The sequence below is a fragment of the Cupressus sempervirens genome, chromosome 1, assembly GCF_028749045.1.
Source record: "Cupressus sempervirens isolate cs-2001-9-10 chromosome 1, ASM2874904v1, whole genome shotgun sequence".
In the NCBI taxonomy this organism is placed as follows: domain Eukaryota; kingdom Viridiplantae; phylum Streptophyta; class Pinopsida; order Cupressales; family Cupressaceae; genus Cupressus; species Cupressus sempervirens.
This window is the reverse complement of record NC_143118.1, coordinates 569,223,053-569,235,243: the sequence shown is the minus strand read 5'-3', so window position 1 is coordinate 569,235,243 and position 12,191 is coordinate 569,223,053. Positions and strand designations below refer to the sequence as shown.

Below are 12,191 nucleotides of genomic sequence, written 5' to 3'. Positions count from 1 at the left end.
GGTATCTGAAAGCTACTGAAGAATATGGACTATGGTACAAAAGGGAAGGAAACTTTGATTTGAAAGCATTCATAGATGTTGATTGGGTAGGAAGTGTTGATGACAGAAAGAGCACTAGTGGTGGAGTATTCTTCTAGTGAAAGACTAGTGTCTTGGACAAGCAAGAAGTAGAATTATTTTTCTTTGTCCACAACATAGGCATAATATGTGGCAGCAATAGTTAATTGTTCAAATATTGTTTGGTTCAAGCAACTTTGGCAGGTAGGACAATAGAGATCAAGGATCCAGTAGTTATCTTTTGTGATAACACCATTACAAATTCAATATATCAAAGAATCCTATAATGCATACCAAAACCAAGAACATTTCTATAAAATATCATTTTTTGAGAGAATTGATACAAGATAAAGAGGTAAGATTGGAATATGTGAATACTAAAGAGAAAATTGTAGATATATTCACTAAGCCATTACCTAAGGATGCATTTTGGTATATAAGAGCTAAGTTAGAGGTTATTCCCCTATCTGAAGCTCACTAAAAAGATGTTTAGTGATGCATCAACTAGAGCATGTTGAAATTAGTTAGTTGATGTAGTATTGACAAAGGCACATTGCAAATGAATTAGTACATGAGGTATATTTTTATTTACCAATATTGTCTTTGGCATGAGATGTCAAAGAGGGAGAAGTTTACTGTCATACCTCATAGAAATTTTATAAAGAGGAAGAGTATAAATTTCAAGAGATACTAAAAATAGAGTTTTGCTGACAGATAGAGAAACTAAAGGTAGAGGGAGTTTACACTGATAGATGGAGTTCTCATGGATGATAATTAGAATAAAACTAAGGATTTCTCTTAAAAATTCATTTTATTATGACATGTGTTGTCATCAATGCCAAAAAGGGAGATTGTTGAAAAAAATTAATTAATTATGTATCATCTTTGATGTTACACAAAATGTCATATCATTGCCAATCAGTGTATGCCGAGCTCACTTAGGAATTATAGAGAGTTTTTTTGTGTCTACCAAGCATTCTAGAGTTTACCTAGTTTAGAAGACAATGTCTACTGAGCTCACTCGGTCGTTAAAGAAAAGTTTGTAGAAGTTGAGTGTTAACCGAGCTCACTTAGTTAATGAAGGAAATGTTGGATGGAACTAGTGTTAACCGAGCTCACTTGGTTACCAAAGGGACTTTGTGAATATTTAGTCATAACTGAGTTCACTTGGTTAACACAGAAACTTTTTTGTTGTGTTAGTGTTTATCGAGCAAGGCCGACCAATGAAGGATTTTCTTATTTTGGCATATTGAGTTCAATTAATTTGTTTGTTGGTTCTAGTTGACTGAGGAGATGAATATTAAGTAGTCTAAGTTATATTCAAGCCAACTTGACAATGTGTAAGGTATAAATATAAGGTCAAGTTGAGGATTGAATGTGTGGAACACAATAGAAGATTCGATGATGCTTAGAGGAAGTGAATTGGAAGGATAAGCGAAATATTCTTGTTAAGCTACAAAGATACATTCAATCAGAAGGGATTAAGTATACAAGCCAAAAGTGAGATCTATAATCAGCAATTCAGTTGCATTAGAAATTAGGTCATCTTATTGTTACTCTCTAACCATTGTTGCAGTGATCTAAAATCTCATAACCAAGTTGGCTTAACAGGTATTTGTAAATCCTCTAACAAGGTGACATTTCTAGATTGAATTGTTTAAAGACCTCTAACAAGGCCACTCCTAATAGGGTGATTAAATCATCTAATAGGGTCACACCTAACAGTGTGTTTTGTAACTTTTAACAGGGTTGGCTCCTAATAGGGCTCACTTCAAAAGAGTGAAAATCAATAACTAGTTGCAATTGGTGGTTTTTTTCCCAAATTGGGTTTCCACATTAAATTTTTGTGTCATTTGTGTTCAAACTATTTTCTTTATGTGTTTGCAACTAAGTTAAAGTAAGATTAATCATAGATAATATCTTAAGGTTTTCATGTTAATTATTTTCAAGTTATTTTAGTATCTGCCAAGTTACAACATTTGCTAGTGTAAACCGAGTACATGTGTGTTTCCCGAGTTACAATAGTATTCAGTTTAATCATAGTTTGATTTGTATTGACATCAAAAGGATTTGGGATTTATTTTTATAGTAATTGATTTACCCCTCCCCTTTCAATTACTCCTCTTATATTTCCAACATAGATTAGGTACCAATATATCAAATCAATAGATTTGACATCAATGACAAAACAACAATTGTTCCAATTGTAAGTTTCCAATAGAAAATATTGAATGGAACATAAAAGTGAACTATCAATGGAAGATAACACCCCCATTCATAATATGTAAATAGGAAAAATATCAACATACAATAATGAACGAAATGATTTTTTTAAGTTTTATTATGCAAAAATGAAAATCAAAAGCAAGATGTAAGATGTGTTGGGTTCACCAAAATGGTAAGTAGTAATATAGAGTTCACTCTATTGTGTAGGAGAGATAGGAAGTTAGATCCTTGATAAGAAAAATTAAATTTAGTAGTTCTTAATTATGAGTGTGAGATGACTATGCAATTATGGAATCTAAAGAAGTTATGTTAAAATAATGACAAAATATGACATTTTTCACTTGCAGTCAAATAAAAAACTAATAGCTGAATTTTGTGAGAAGATTTGAGAATTACTGTCTATATTTGACCTCAAGTTTCCAATTTTTAGGAAATTAAAAAGGGGCTTAATAAGTGAGGGTGACATATTCCTTGGATTGGGTCAATTTGGGGTGACCTTCCCCTAACACTTTCTATTGAATTAATCGATAGAATATAAATAATTGGATTAATGATTTGCATCTTTTGTTGTGTTCTCACCACTTATTTGGATATGTAGAGAATAATGGATGTCAAATTAAGTGAGATTTCATAGGACAATACATGGTTTTTGAATTAACCATGAAAATTGCAAATTGATAATAATTTAATTGAAAGCATGTTGATATATAGTCAAGGCTAGATTTGAGGAATATTATGTCGCATTCCTCTATTCATGCAATTCTCTATGAATGTATTCACAACTTTAATGAATTAATATAACTCCAAAAGGCCTAGAGGAGAAATTACAAATAATTGCTTGTATGAAAATTATTGAAGATTGCTGCCATTCTAGATACAAAGAAGAATAACTTGAGTGATTGAATTCTTTAGGTCTTGAACCAAGGATGCAATTGTATGATATATTATCAAAATTGGGACAAATAACTTATAGTAATAACACTCCCCTTAGCATATAGATGCTAATGTTTGATCTCATTAAAATCTACACTCAAATTTAATACTCCTTTAAGCTAGCTATTGAGCAGTATAAATTTGGGTGCAAGCATCAAGGAGTGGGTCTCTTGTGGAGGATTTATTCCTCCGATATAGTAACAAATTAGGACCTAGATCTTACAATTGTTATGGAGATGGAATAATTTAATGCAAAATTGAGATAAAATATCAAGATCTAGTATTAGGGGTCATACATGCTAAAATACAACCTAGAAAAGAAAGACTTTTGTTAGGAATCTAATTTATGATGAGCTACAATTCCTTTCACTAGTTTTCATCAAGAGAAGGAAAAAAATTCTAGAAGTCCTCTATTGGAATCTCCTAGTTTGTGGTTCTTTGACACTTAGTATGGATTGTAAATGCATGTCTAATGGTTATGAATACTATTATAATTTTTTATCATAAGAATTTTCTAAAAAACTTAAGTTTGTTACAAGGTACCCAATTTAGGTACATGTCTTATGAAAATTGTAAGAAGCTTATGCAAGAGGATATTCATTGATGTCAGTGTGAGATCTTCCAGATAGTTTTTCTACCTATTTAAAAAAAAACTAAAGTGGCATTCATACTCACAATTTTATATTAATTGGGTTCTCGAGTTAGATTCCTTCATCTAGTCTTGTTTAGTGTGTTGGGTAATGAAAATTTAGAGATTTTTAAGGGGTTTATAGTGAAGTTTAGTAAGGTTATAAATAATAATCTTGATTGGATTGGTAATGAAGACTTCTAGATCTTTTAGGGGCTAATAGGAAGGTATTTTTTCTTTTTCTAATAATATAAGTCTTTTTTCAAAAAGGGTTTTTCTACACAATTTTATCACACATAAATTAATCAATCAATCTTCCAAGAAACAAAAGAATAAAACAAAATTTTCTTGATACTATTTCTTTGAAATTAGTCAAGAATAATACATTTTTCCATTCATATTCTGAAGTCTTATGGAATAGAAGTTGTTGATTGAACTAGTTAACTTATTGTCTATATTTTTCCATTTCATTTCCATATCAATTAAGAGCAACATGAAAAAATCATAATGATCATACATAAAAAATGTTACATGGAGTGTTCATTTCTCAAAAGTAATAATTAAAATACTAGTACTACCTAAATGTCTTGTTGATTGATTGATATATTAAGTATTATAAGTATAATATAAAATATATAATGTCATTTTATTTTTTATTTTCAATTATACTAGATTAAAAAATTTGTGATCACTTTAAAAACTTCTACCAAATGTCCAATAGGGAACATTATAGTTTTGTAGTCTGCAAATACTTTAGATAACTATTTTTCAAGAGAAAGGAAATATCATACTATTTAATGCAAGGGTTGGTAAATATTTTTACATACAAATTATTTGAAAATGCATTTGGATGTTGTTATTAGTTATAAATTTTCTTTAAAAGTTTAAGTTAGAGAACATATTATGAGTCCCAAATATAGAGTAAAAACATTTGATATTCTTAAGTGGATCAATACATATTCTAATAAAAAAATATTCCTCTTAAGATTATTTACATAATTAATAATTAGAAGTATTACAGAATATGATACTGCTTTTGTTGTAGATTCAATTATTCTGAAAGTTATGTTACAAATATTTAATATGCAAAGTTTTCTTAAGAATTTTGCAAATTAATATGCAGATTGTTTAAAGAATATTTAGACATCTTTAATTCTTGCTGAATATGAATTAATACAAATATGTACATCAATTTTTTCTTTTCAAAAATACTAGACAAAGTTTCGTTTCTTAAATAAAACATTTAAAATAGTCAAACTATTTAAATGAGCTGCATAAAAACTCATAGAACATTTAAAATAGACAAATGACCAAATCTACTACTTCTAGAAAATAAAAATAAAAGCCCAATTTAACTATAAATATAAATATCATTGCAAATTCTCATAGATGCAAATTCAATTGCAAATCCTTGTAGATGCAAAGCGAAATTATCTGGTGTGATGACGCACAAAAGTCCCTGTGCGACTGCCTGCCTCATGAGGCTACTTTATACTCAAAATGTGAAAACGAAAAAGAAAAGAAAGGAACTGCTTCGGAACATGCCATTTCAGTGGGAGTTTTTAAAAGGTTTTCTTGAGCGTCTTATTATTTGGTGAACAGATCAGGAAGTGTGATTGAAAATGTCGGGAGGGAAAAAAAGTTTACATATCAAATAGAGACAGTTTCAAACTAACCTATCATAGACGTATCCAGTCTCACAATAAGATCACCATTCAAAACTAAAATCTTTCTGAAGATTAATGTGTTCCAATTATTTTTGGAGTGTTTTATTATTTAAGCGTGATAGATCATAAAGTGTACTATAAAAAATATTCAAGAAGCTGTAAAACAATCTTTACTTCATATAAAGGTAAAGATAAATTTGGAAAAGCAATTAAAAATTTGTTTTATACCTTGTACCAGATGTGAAAATGCTGCAAATTTACAGTTGTCCATGAATTGAGCATAAAGAAGCTTTACAACCCACGAGTACTCTCAGTTGGAATGATTGATATCATGACAAGTGTCCTTACAGGCCAGCTGGCCACTGAGATTAAAAAACAATGTTGTGGAATCCAAAGCAACAAGATGACTACTTCCCTCACTAATCTCAGAATGACCCTATCCCTGGTGCATCACACTATTCCCTGGAGGAGTAAAGGCAAATGCACTCATAGAAGAAGATGAAGAAGAAGAAGCACCATTAGTATTGTTATTGCCATTGTTTTTGTTATGATGGTCAGCAACATAAGCAACACTTGTTTCAAGCTGCAATTGCAATGAAGTGGAAGCTTCTTCATCTCTGGAGAAAACCAGAGCAGCAGATTGAAGAAGTTCAAGACACAGCCTGAGCTTGTTGTGCTCAAAATGGGGGATACCAACTCCTCCACCTCTGGACAAGAAATCTGAAGCCAAGGATTGGAGCATATCAAAAGGAGTGGAGCCAGAGTAAGTTCTGACATTAGGGTTTGCATGATGGTCAAGAAGAACAGAAACCATGTCTGGATTCACCATTTCTGAGGCAATGTGTAGAGCTGTCCTTCCTCGAGGACTTGAAGGGTGATTCACATCTGCTGCTCCTAGTTCTAACAATGCCTTCACCACTTCTCTGCTGCAGTTAGCCACTGCATAATGCAATGCTAGGGCTTTGTCCAAGTTTAGGCCTTCCCCCATCACCATTAGCCTCACCAACTCAACATCTGAGGAGTCTAGAGCTCTCTGCATGCGCCTTATTCTCTGGTCCTCCATTGACCCCTTGCTGCCTGCTTCGTTGCCAGGGACTACCTGGATGGTTTAAACATCACATATTAAGTTTCATTTCAAGATAAAAGTGTTAAATAGTCAAAGTTAATTTATAATTTTTTTAAAAGTTTAATTTTCTCCTTAGTGCATGATGTTTAAGGATGGTTTAAATTTAATTTTCTCCTTAGTGCATGATGTTTAAGAGTGGTTGGAACTACCTGGTGGATGGTCCTTCCGTAGTTAGATTTTAGCCTTATTTCTTCTATCTTGGCAGTCACATCTGTTGGCAGGTGCCTTGCTAGTATCTCTGGAGGTAGTCCAGATCTTGCTATCAAGTGGGAACATATATTGTATAGGTAGTGCAGATCTTGCTTCCTTGCTGCTATCATAAGAACTCTTGCCACATCTTCTATCGATGCTTTCTCCACCATGCTCACTAGCTGTTTCTGCAACCACCAACACATAAGTATTAGGATTAGTACACCACCTTAGATACAAATCCCATTGCATCTCATTTCTCTTTACATGCATTCTCTAATTTTTTTTGAACTGTCTACAAAAAAGATACACAACACATCCAGACATAGCTATATGATATTTGCTTTCAAGTCAATATTACAGATTAATTAACACAATCTTTGATATCATTGAAAGGATTTAATGGGTCATGCATAGACTTGAACTTATCTAAGTACCTACAATAACAAAAATAGTACACTACCTTACACACAAATTCTCTTGCATATCAGTATTAGAATTTATTACACCACCTTATACACAAATTCCATTGCATCTCATTTCACCTTACATGCATTCTCTATCTTTTTTGAACTCTCTTGTGGCGAATGGAAAAAAAACACATCTTTTTTGAACTCTCTTGTGGTGAATGGAATAAAAACACATAATCACACAACTATATGACATTTCTTTTCAAGTCAATATTATAGATTAATAGACAAATTCCTTGCTATCATTGAAAAGATTTAATGGGTCATCCATATTTACAATTCTATAGAAGACTAGAACTTATCTAAGTACCTATAATAACAGAAATATATTAGTACACCACCTTATACACAAATTCCATTGCATCTCATTTCAACTTGCGTGCATTCACTCATTCTTTTGAACTCTCTAACTCTTAACTCTCTAGTATTCTGATGATGGATCTGCAAGTAAATGAAAAAAATAATACATAATCAAATCTAAGCACAGCTAAATTATATCTCAATTCAAGTCAATATTATAGATAGAAGCTCTGATATCATTGGAAAGACTTAATTGGCTATCCATGTTTTCGATTCTATAGAAGATATGACCTTATGTAAGTTCCTACAGTAATATTTTTTTTGCTAAATCATTCTTCTATAATAATGACACTTGAATGTCATCATGATTAAGTGGAGATGCTTTGGATCTTCATTAGCACGACTCAATAGGTTATCCATGTCTTCAATTTTATAGGAGATTTGAATTTATCTAGATATCTATGAAAGAAGTTTTGTTCCTAAAATCAAGCCTTCTACTATGATAATGGAAGCTCAACGTCATCATGATTAAGTGGAGAAATTTTGAATCTTAATTAGCACAACTTAATGGATTATCCATGTCTTCAATTCTATAGAATATTTAAATTTATCTAGGTACCTAGAATAGCAGTTTTGTTGCTAAAATCAAACATTCTACTATGATTGTGGCAGCCCAATGTCATCATGATTAAATGAAGAAACTTTGAATCTTCATTAGCACAACTTAATCGATCATCCATGTCTTCAATTCTATAGAAGATTTGAACTTATCTAGGTAACTAAAATAGCAGTTTTGTTAATAAAATCAAACATTCTACTTTGATAATGGCAACTCATGTTCTTCATGACATATCATTTTCAAAAATATTGATACAAAAGAATACATGCAGGACTTCAAATTGAGAAGAGTTGAACTGTCATTAACATGGTTTGTGGAAATTCAATATCTTTATATAAGTAATTACTTGCATTTTTTCTGAAATGAAAACAAATTAAGTCTTTTGTGTGAATGAATACTGGAAGCTTCTGAATTATAATTCAGATTTCTTTCTACGTATTTCAAACTTTCATAACAGAAGAAGATTTGATGTCTGAAACAATAGTTTTGTCATTAAATTAAACACTATAGTTTAATCAAACATTCTTTGAGGATAATGGCAGTTCACTATAATCATTCTTGATCACGTATTATGTTAAAGAAATATCTATATAAAAAGATACATGAAGTAATTAAGATAAATTGTTGAAATTTAAGATCACTGAATAAATAATAGTAACTTTCATGTACTTAGTTTGAATGAAAATGAAAAAAACAAACTTTATCTATTTAACTAACAAACATTGAGCAAGTTAAATCGAGGCTTCTTTCTACATGTTGCAAATTTCTTGTTTGAATAAATTTTAAATCCATTTTCATCTACTAGCTTTTTATTATTTTGCAAGTCAATATTAATGATTTAGTGAGTCTGATTTGAAATGTTGATTCAAAACATCCTAACATAATTGATATTGGACGTAGAGAAGATACAGCATTAACGATTGCGATAATCAGACATTAATCAAATTGAATACAGCTTATGTTTTCTAAAAGTACAAAATCTGCAGGTTGAGTAAAAAATATGTTTTGTTCTAGCTCTCTATTATTCTGACGAGATTCTAAACTCTCAACACGATCCTAATTCAGAACTTGCAACAAAACAACATTATAGAACGTGAAAATGCCATCTTACTAATCAGATACAGCCAAATCTACAATTTTTACATATAGCAAACTTGTAGTTTGAATAAATAAAATCATTTTCTTCTTTTAATTTTCTATTATTCTAATAATAATTCATGAAATATGATTTCAGGCATTGATAGAAAAATCTGACAATCAAATTTATAAAACGTCACAGAAATCTGGTTGAATCCAATGAACAGGAACGTTGGTGCATACAGTGCTACACAATCCTATTTGAAAATAATGCAAAATCCCATAGCACAATCAAATCCATGAACAAGAGGTACTGTTGAAACTGATTGATATATCAATCAGATTGAGTCAAGGCTACCTTTTCTGGTGTCCTGGGTGGTGTCATTATGATTTGTCCTACAGACAAAGAGATCCAAGCCTTACCACATGCCTTGGCACATATTACAAAGCTGAGATTATAATGAGTAAGCAAATGATATAACTGAACAGGCTTATAACCCATGGGTAACGTAAACTGTTGAGGGTTTTCTGAGTTGCTACATCAGATGCCCTTATACAGATTTGAAGCTAAAGAGGAGGGAGGGGGGAGGGAGGGTGAATGTGAGCGAATGTGGTAATGGAGAGTTAGTCGAAGTTTAGTGTGTGTTGTTTAAGTCAAAATTAATCATCTAAACAAATCAAAACTTTTGAACAAAATCAAGATTGAATGCGAACCTGTGTGATAATGGAGAGCTGATCGACACCGAAGAAATTGGCAGCAGAGAGAGTATCGAGGGCGAGGTCAATAGCAGAAGCACAGTGGGTATGCCAGCATCCTCTCTCCCTACAGTTGGACCTCCCTTGCTGCTTCTGTGGGACAATAGAGGCCTGCCCACTATACAAGAACTGCAACACCACCATGAATACTTCATACCCCACAACTCCTACAGGAATCACCTGAACACAAGAACCTGTACCATTTCTCTCATTCATGGCCTCACTGTTGCAGAATATCATCCGGAAGAAGGGACTCCGGGCAGCCAGAATGCATTTGTGGGCATGAACTTGCCTTCCCTCCACACTGAATATCACATCGCTGAAGGCCTGCCCATTGATGAGAAGATTCAAGTAGTCCAATGAAACGCTCTTCAGTGGATCATCCGTATTCATTGTGCTAATTCCCTTCTCTTTCCTTAGCTTCTCTATTATACAACATCCACGCCTTCTCTACGACTTACCCACAAAACGTTATTTCTAGTTGCTGAACTCTTTCTTTGCTCTTTATTTCACTTTTGCATTTCGTCATAGCCTTCCTTTCTACATGAGAGAGGAAAGACCATGACTTTATACCCAGAAAACGTTAATCTATGAAGCCCTTGTTGTTTTCGACTGCACTTCCACCATGACTTGTTTCACAAAATCTATCTTTGATCTTGATTCTAATACCCCAATGACTTATCCAATAGTACAAAAATAACTTTGATTCTACAAATAAACTTCTAATTCTAGAAATAAACTTCTATTTGAAGAAGTTTGTATTCTACTTGTAAAACAAGTCTTTCTTCAATCTTGATTCTGCTTTACAATATTTAGTATACAATGAGGATTTCAAGATCAAAAGTAATGACCTTCAAAATAAATCCCAACATCTAATCTTATATACCATGTCAATCAACAATTTCAACAAAAACAGATCTCCAAATCATCAAAAGTTATGACCCTCGAAAATCCCATCACAGATCACAGCATCCTTCCCACCCAGAGGTAGAATGGGTATTGCCATTTTGTTATCCTTATCTTTCCTCTCATGACACAACTGCACCTGCAAAAGAGGCGTCTAATTGCAATCTACAAATGTCGGCAAGGCATCGCCTTCATATCTAATATGTATGAAACCCAGATGAGCTCAACATGATATATGCGTTTCGAATTTACACAACAGTTGACTTTGCTTATAGACCCCTCCATGGTTATATAGCAACCTGTCAATAGAATACCCACTCCATTATCAAATCCAGATATGGTAACTTCCCCTCCCTGACCTCAGAGAGTTGAAAGAGTAAAGTCTGAACCCAAATCGTGAAGACGCCAGAAGACTCTGGATACCCAAAATTATTCACATTTGGGGGAACAACAAAATCCCACCGAGATCAACTTTGAAATGAATAACCTCCGTACACGTATCTCATCCCATGCCATGCCATCCACGGAATGCCATTCATGCATCGATACAGGTAAGCTCACGTCACATGGGAGCTCAGCTTCCCCACTTGTCCTCTCCCTTTTAACTTGTTTTTTTAAGAGAAACCCAGCGTGAGTTTGCTTCAACTATCTTGACCATAACTATACTTCTTTGTGTGCCAACTCTTTTTATTATCTTTGTGCATAGCAACTCTTTTTATTATCTCTCAAACAATCTTCTTTTAATTGAACAACCTTCAATTTAAATTTCAGTCTTTTTATGATCTTTTCTAATAGACGTTCACATTTTAAAATTTATTATCTTGTGTTTTAAAAATCTTTTAAACTTCTTATCTTAACAATAGATCAGAGAATGTGATTCAAAATATTGATGATAAAACTACTCACACAATCAAAACCAAAAACTTCTATGTTGAAATAAATTATTATAAGTACAACAATTGTTCATAGTACTTGGACAAAACATGTTAGAAATTCAAGAATCTGAAATTTAGATAGTTTTCATTATTTAAAACAAAAAATCTTTTGAATGATGAATTAAGCCATTTAGAATATAATTCTTTGTATGATGAATCTTAGTATATATTTTTGAACAATATACAACAATTCTCAGTCAATAGAATTATCCAAAGTTTAGTTACTTGGATAACATGTTAACTATAAGTGTAGTTTATCGTGTAGCAAGTCTTTTTATTATCTATCTTTGATCTTCATTCTA

The 12,191-nt window shown here is 32.3% G+C and overlaps 1 protein-coding gene across 1 annotated transcript; it reads right to left on the bottom strand.

The window, feature by feature from the left end:
* Nucleotides 1-5,707: 5,707 nt before the first annotated feature.
* On the bottom strand, nt 5,708-11,406 carry LOC149578695 (BTB/POZ domain and ankyrin repeat-containing protein NBCL-like). Its single transcript, XM_089831139.1, has 3 exons — nt 10,007-11,406; nt 6,787-7,014; nt 5,708-6,610 (listed from the first exon to the last, which is right to left on the bottom strand). Exons 1-3 carry the CDS (start codon nt 10,439-10,441, stop codon nt 5,948-5,950), a joined length of 1,326 nt encoding a protein of 441 aa, XP_089687265.1. The 5' UTR covers nt 10,442-11,406; the 3' UTR covers nt 5,708-5,947.
* Between the last annotated feature and the right edge of the window lie 785 nt (nt 11,407-12,191).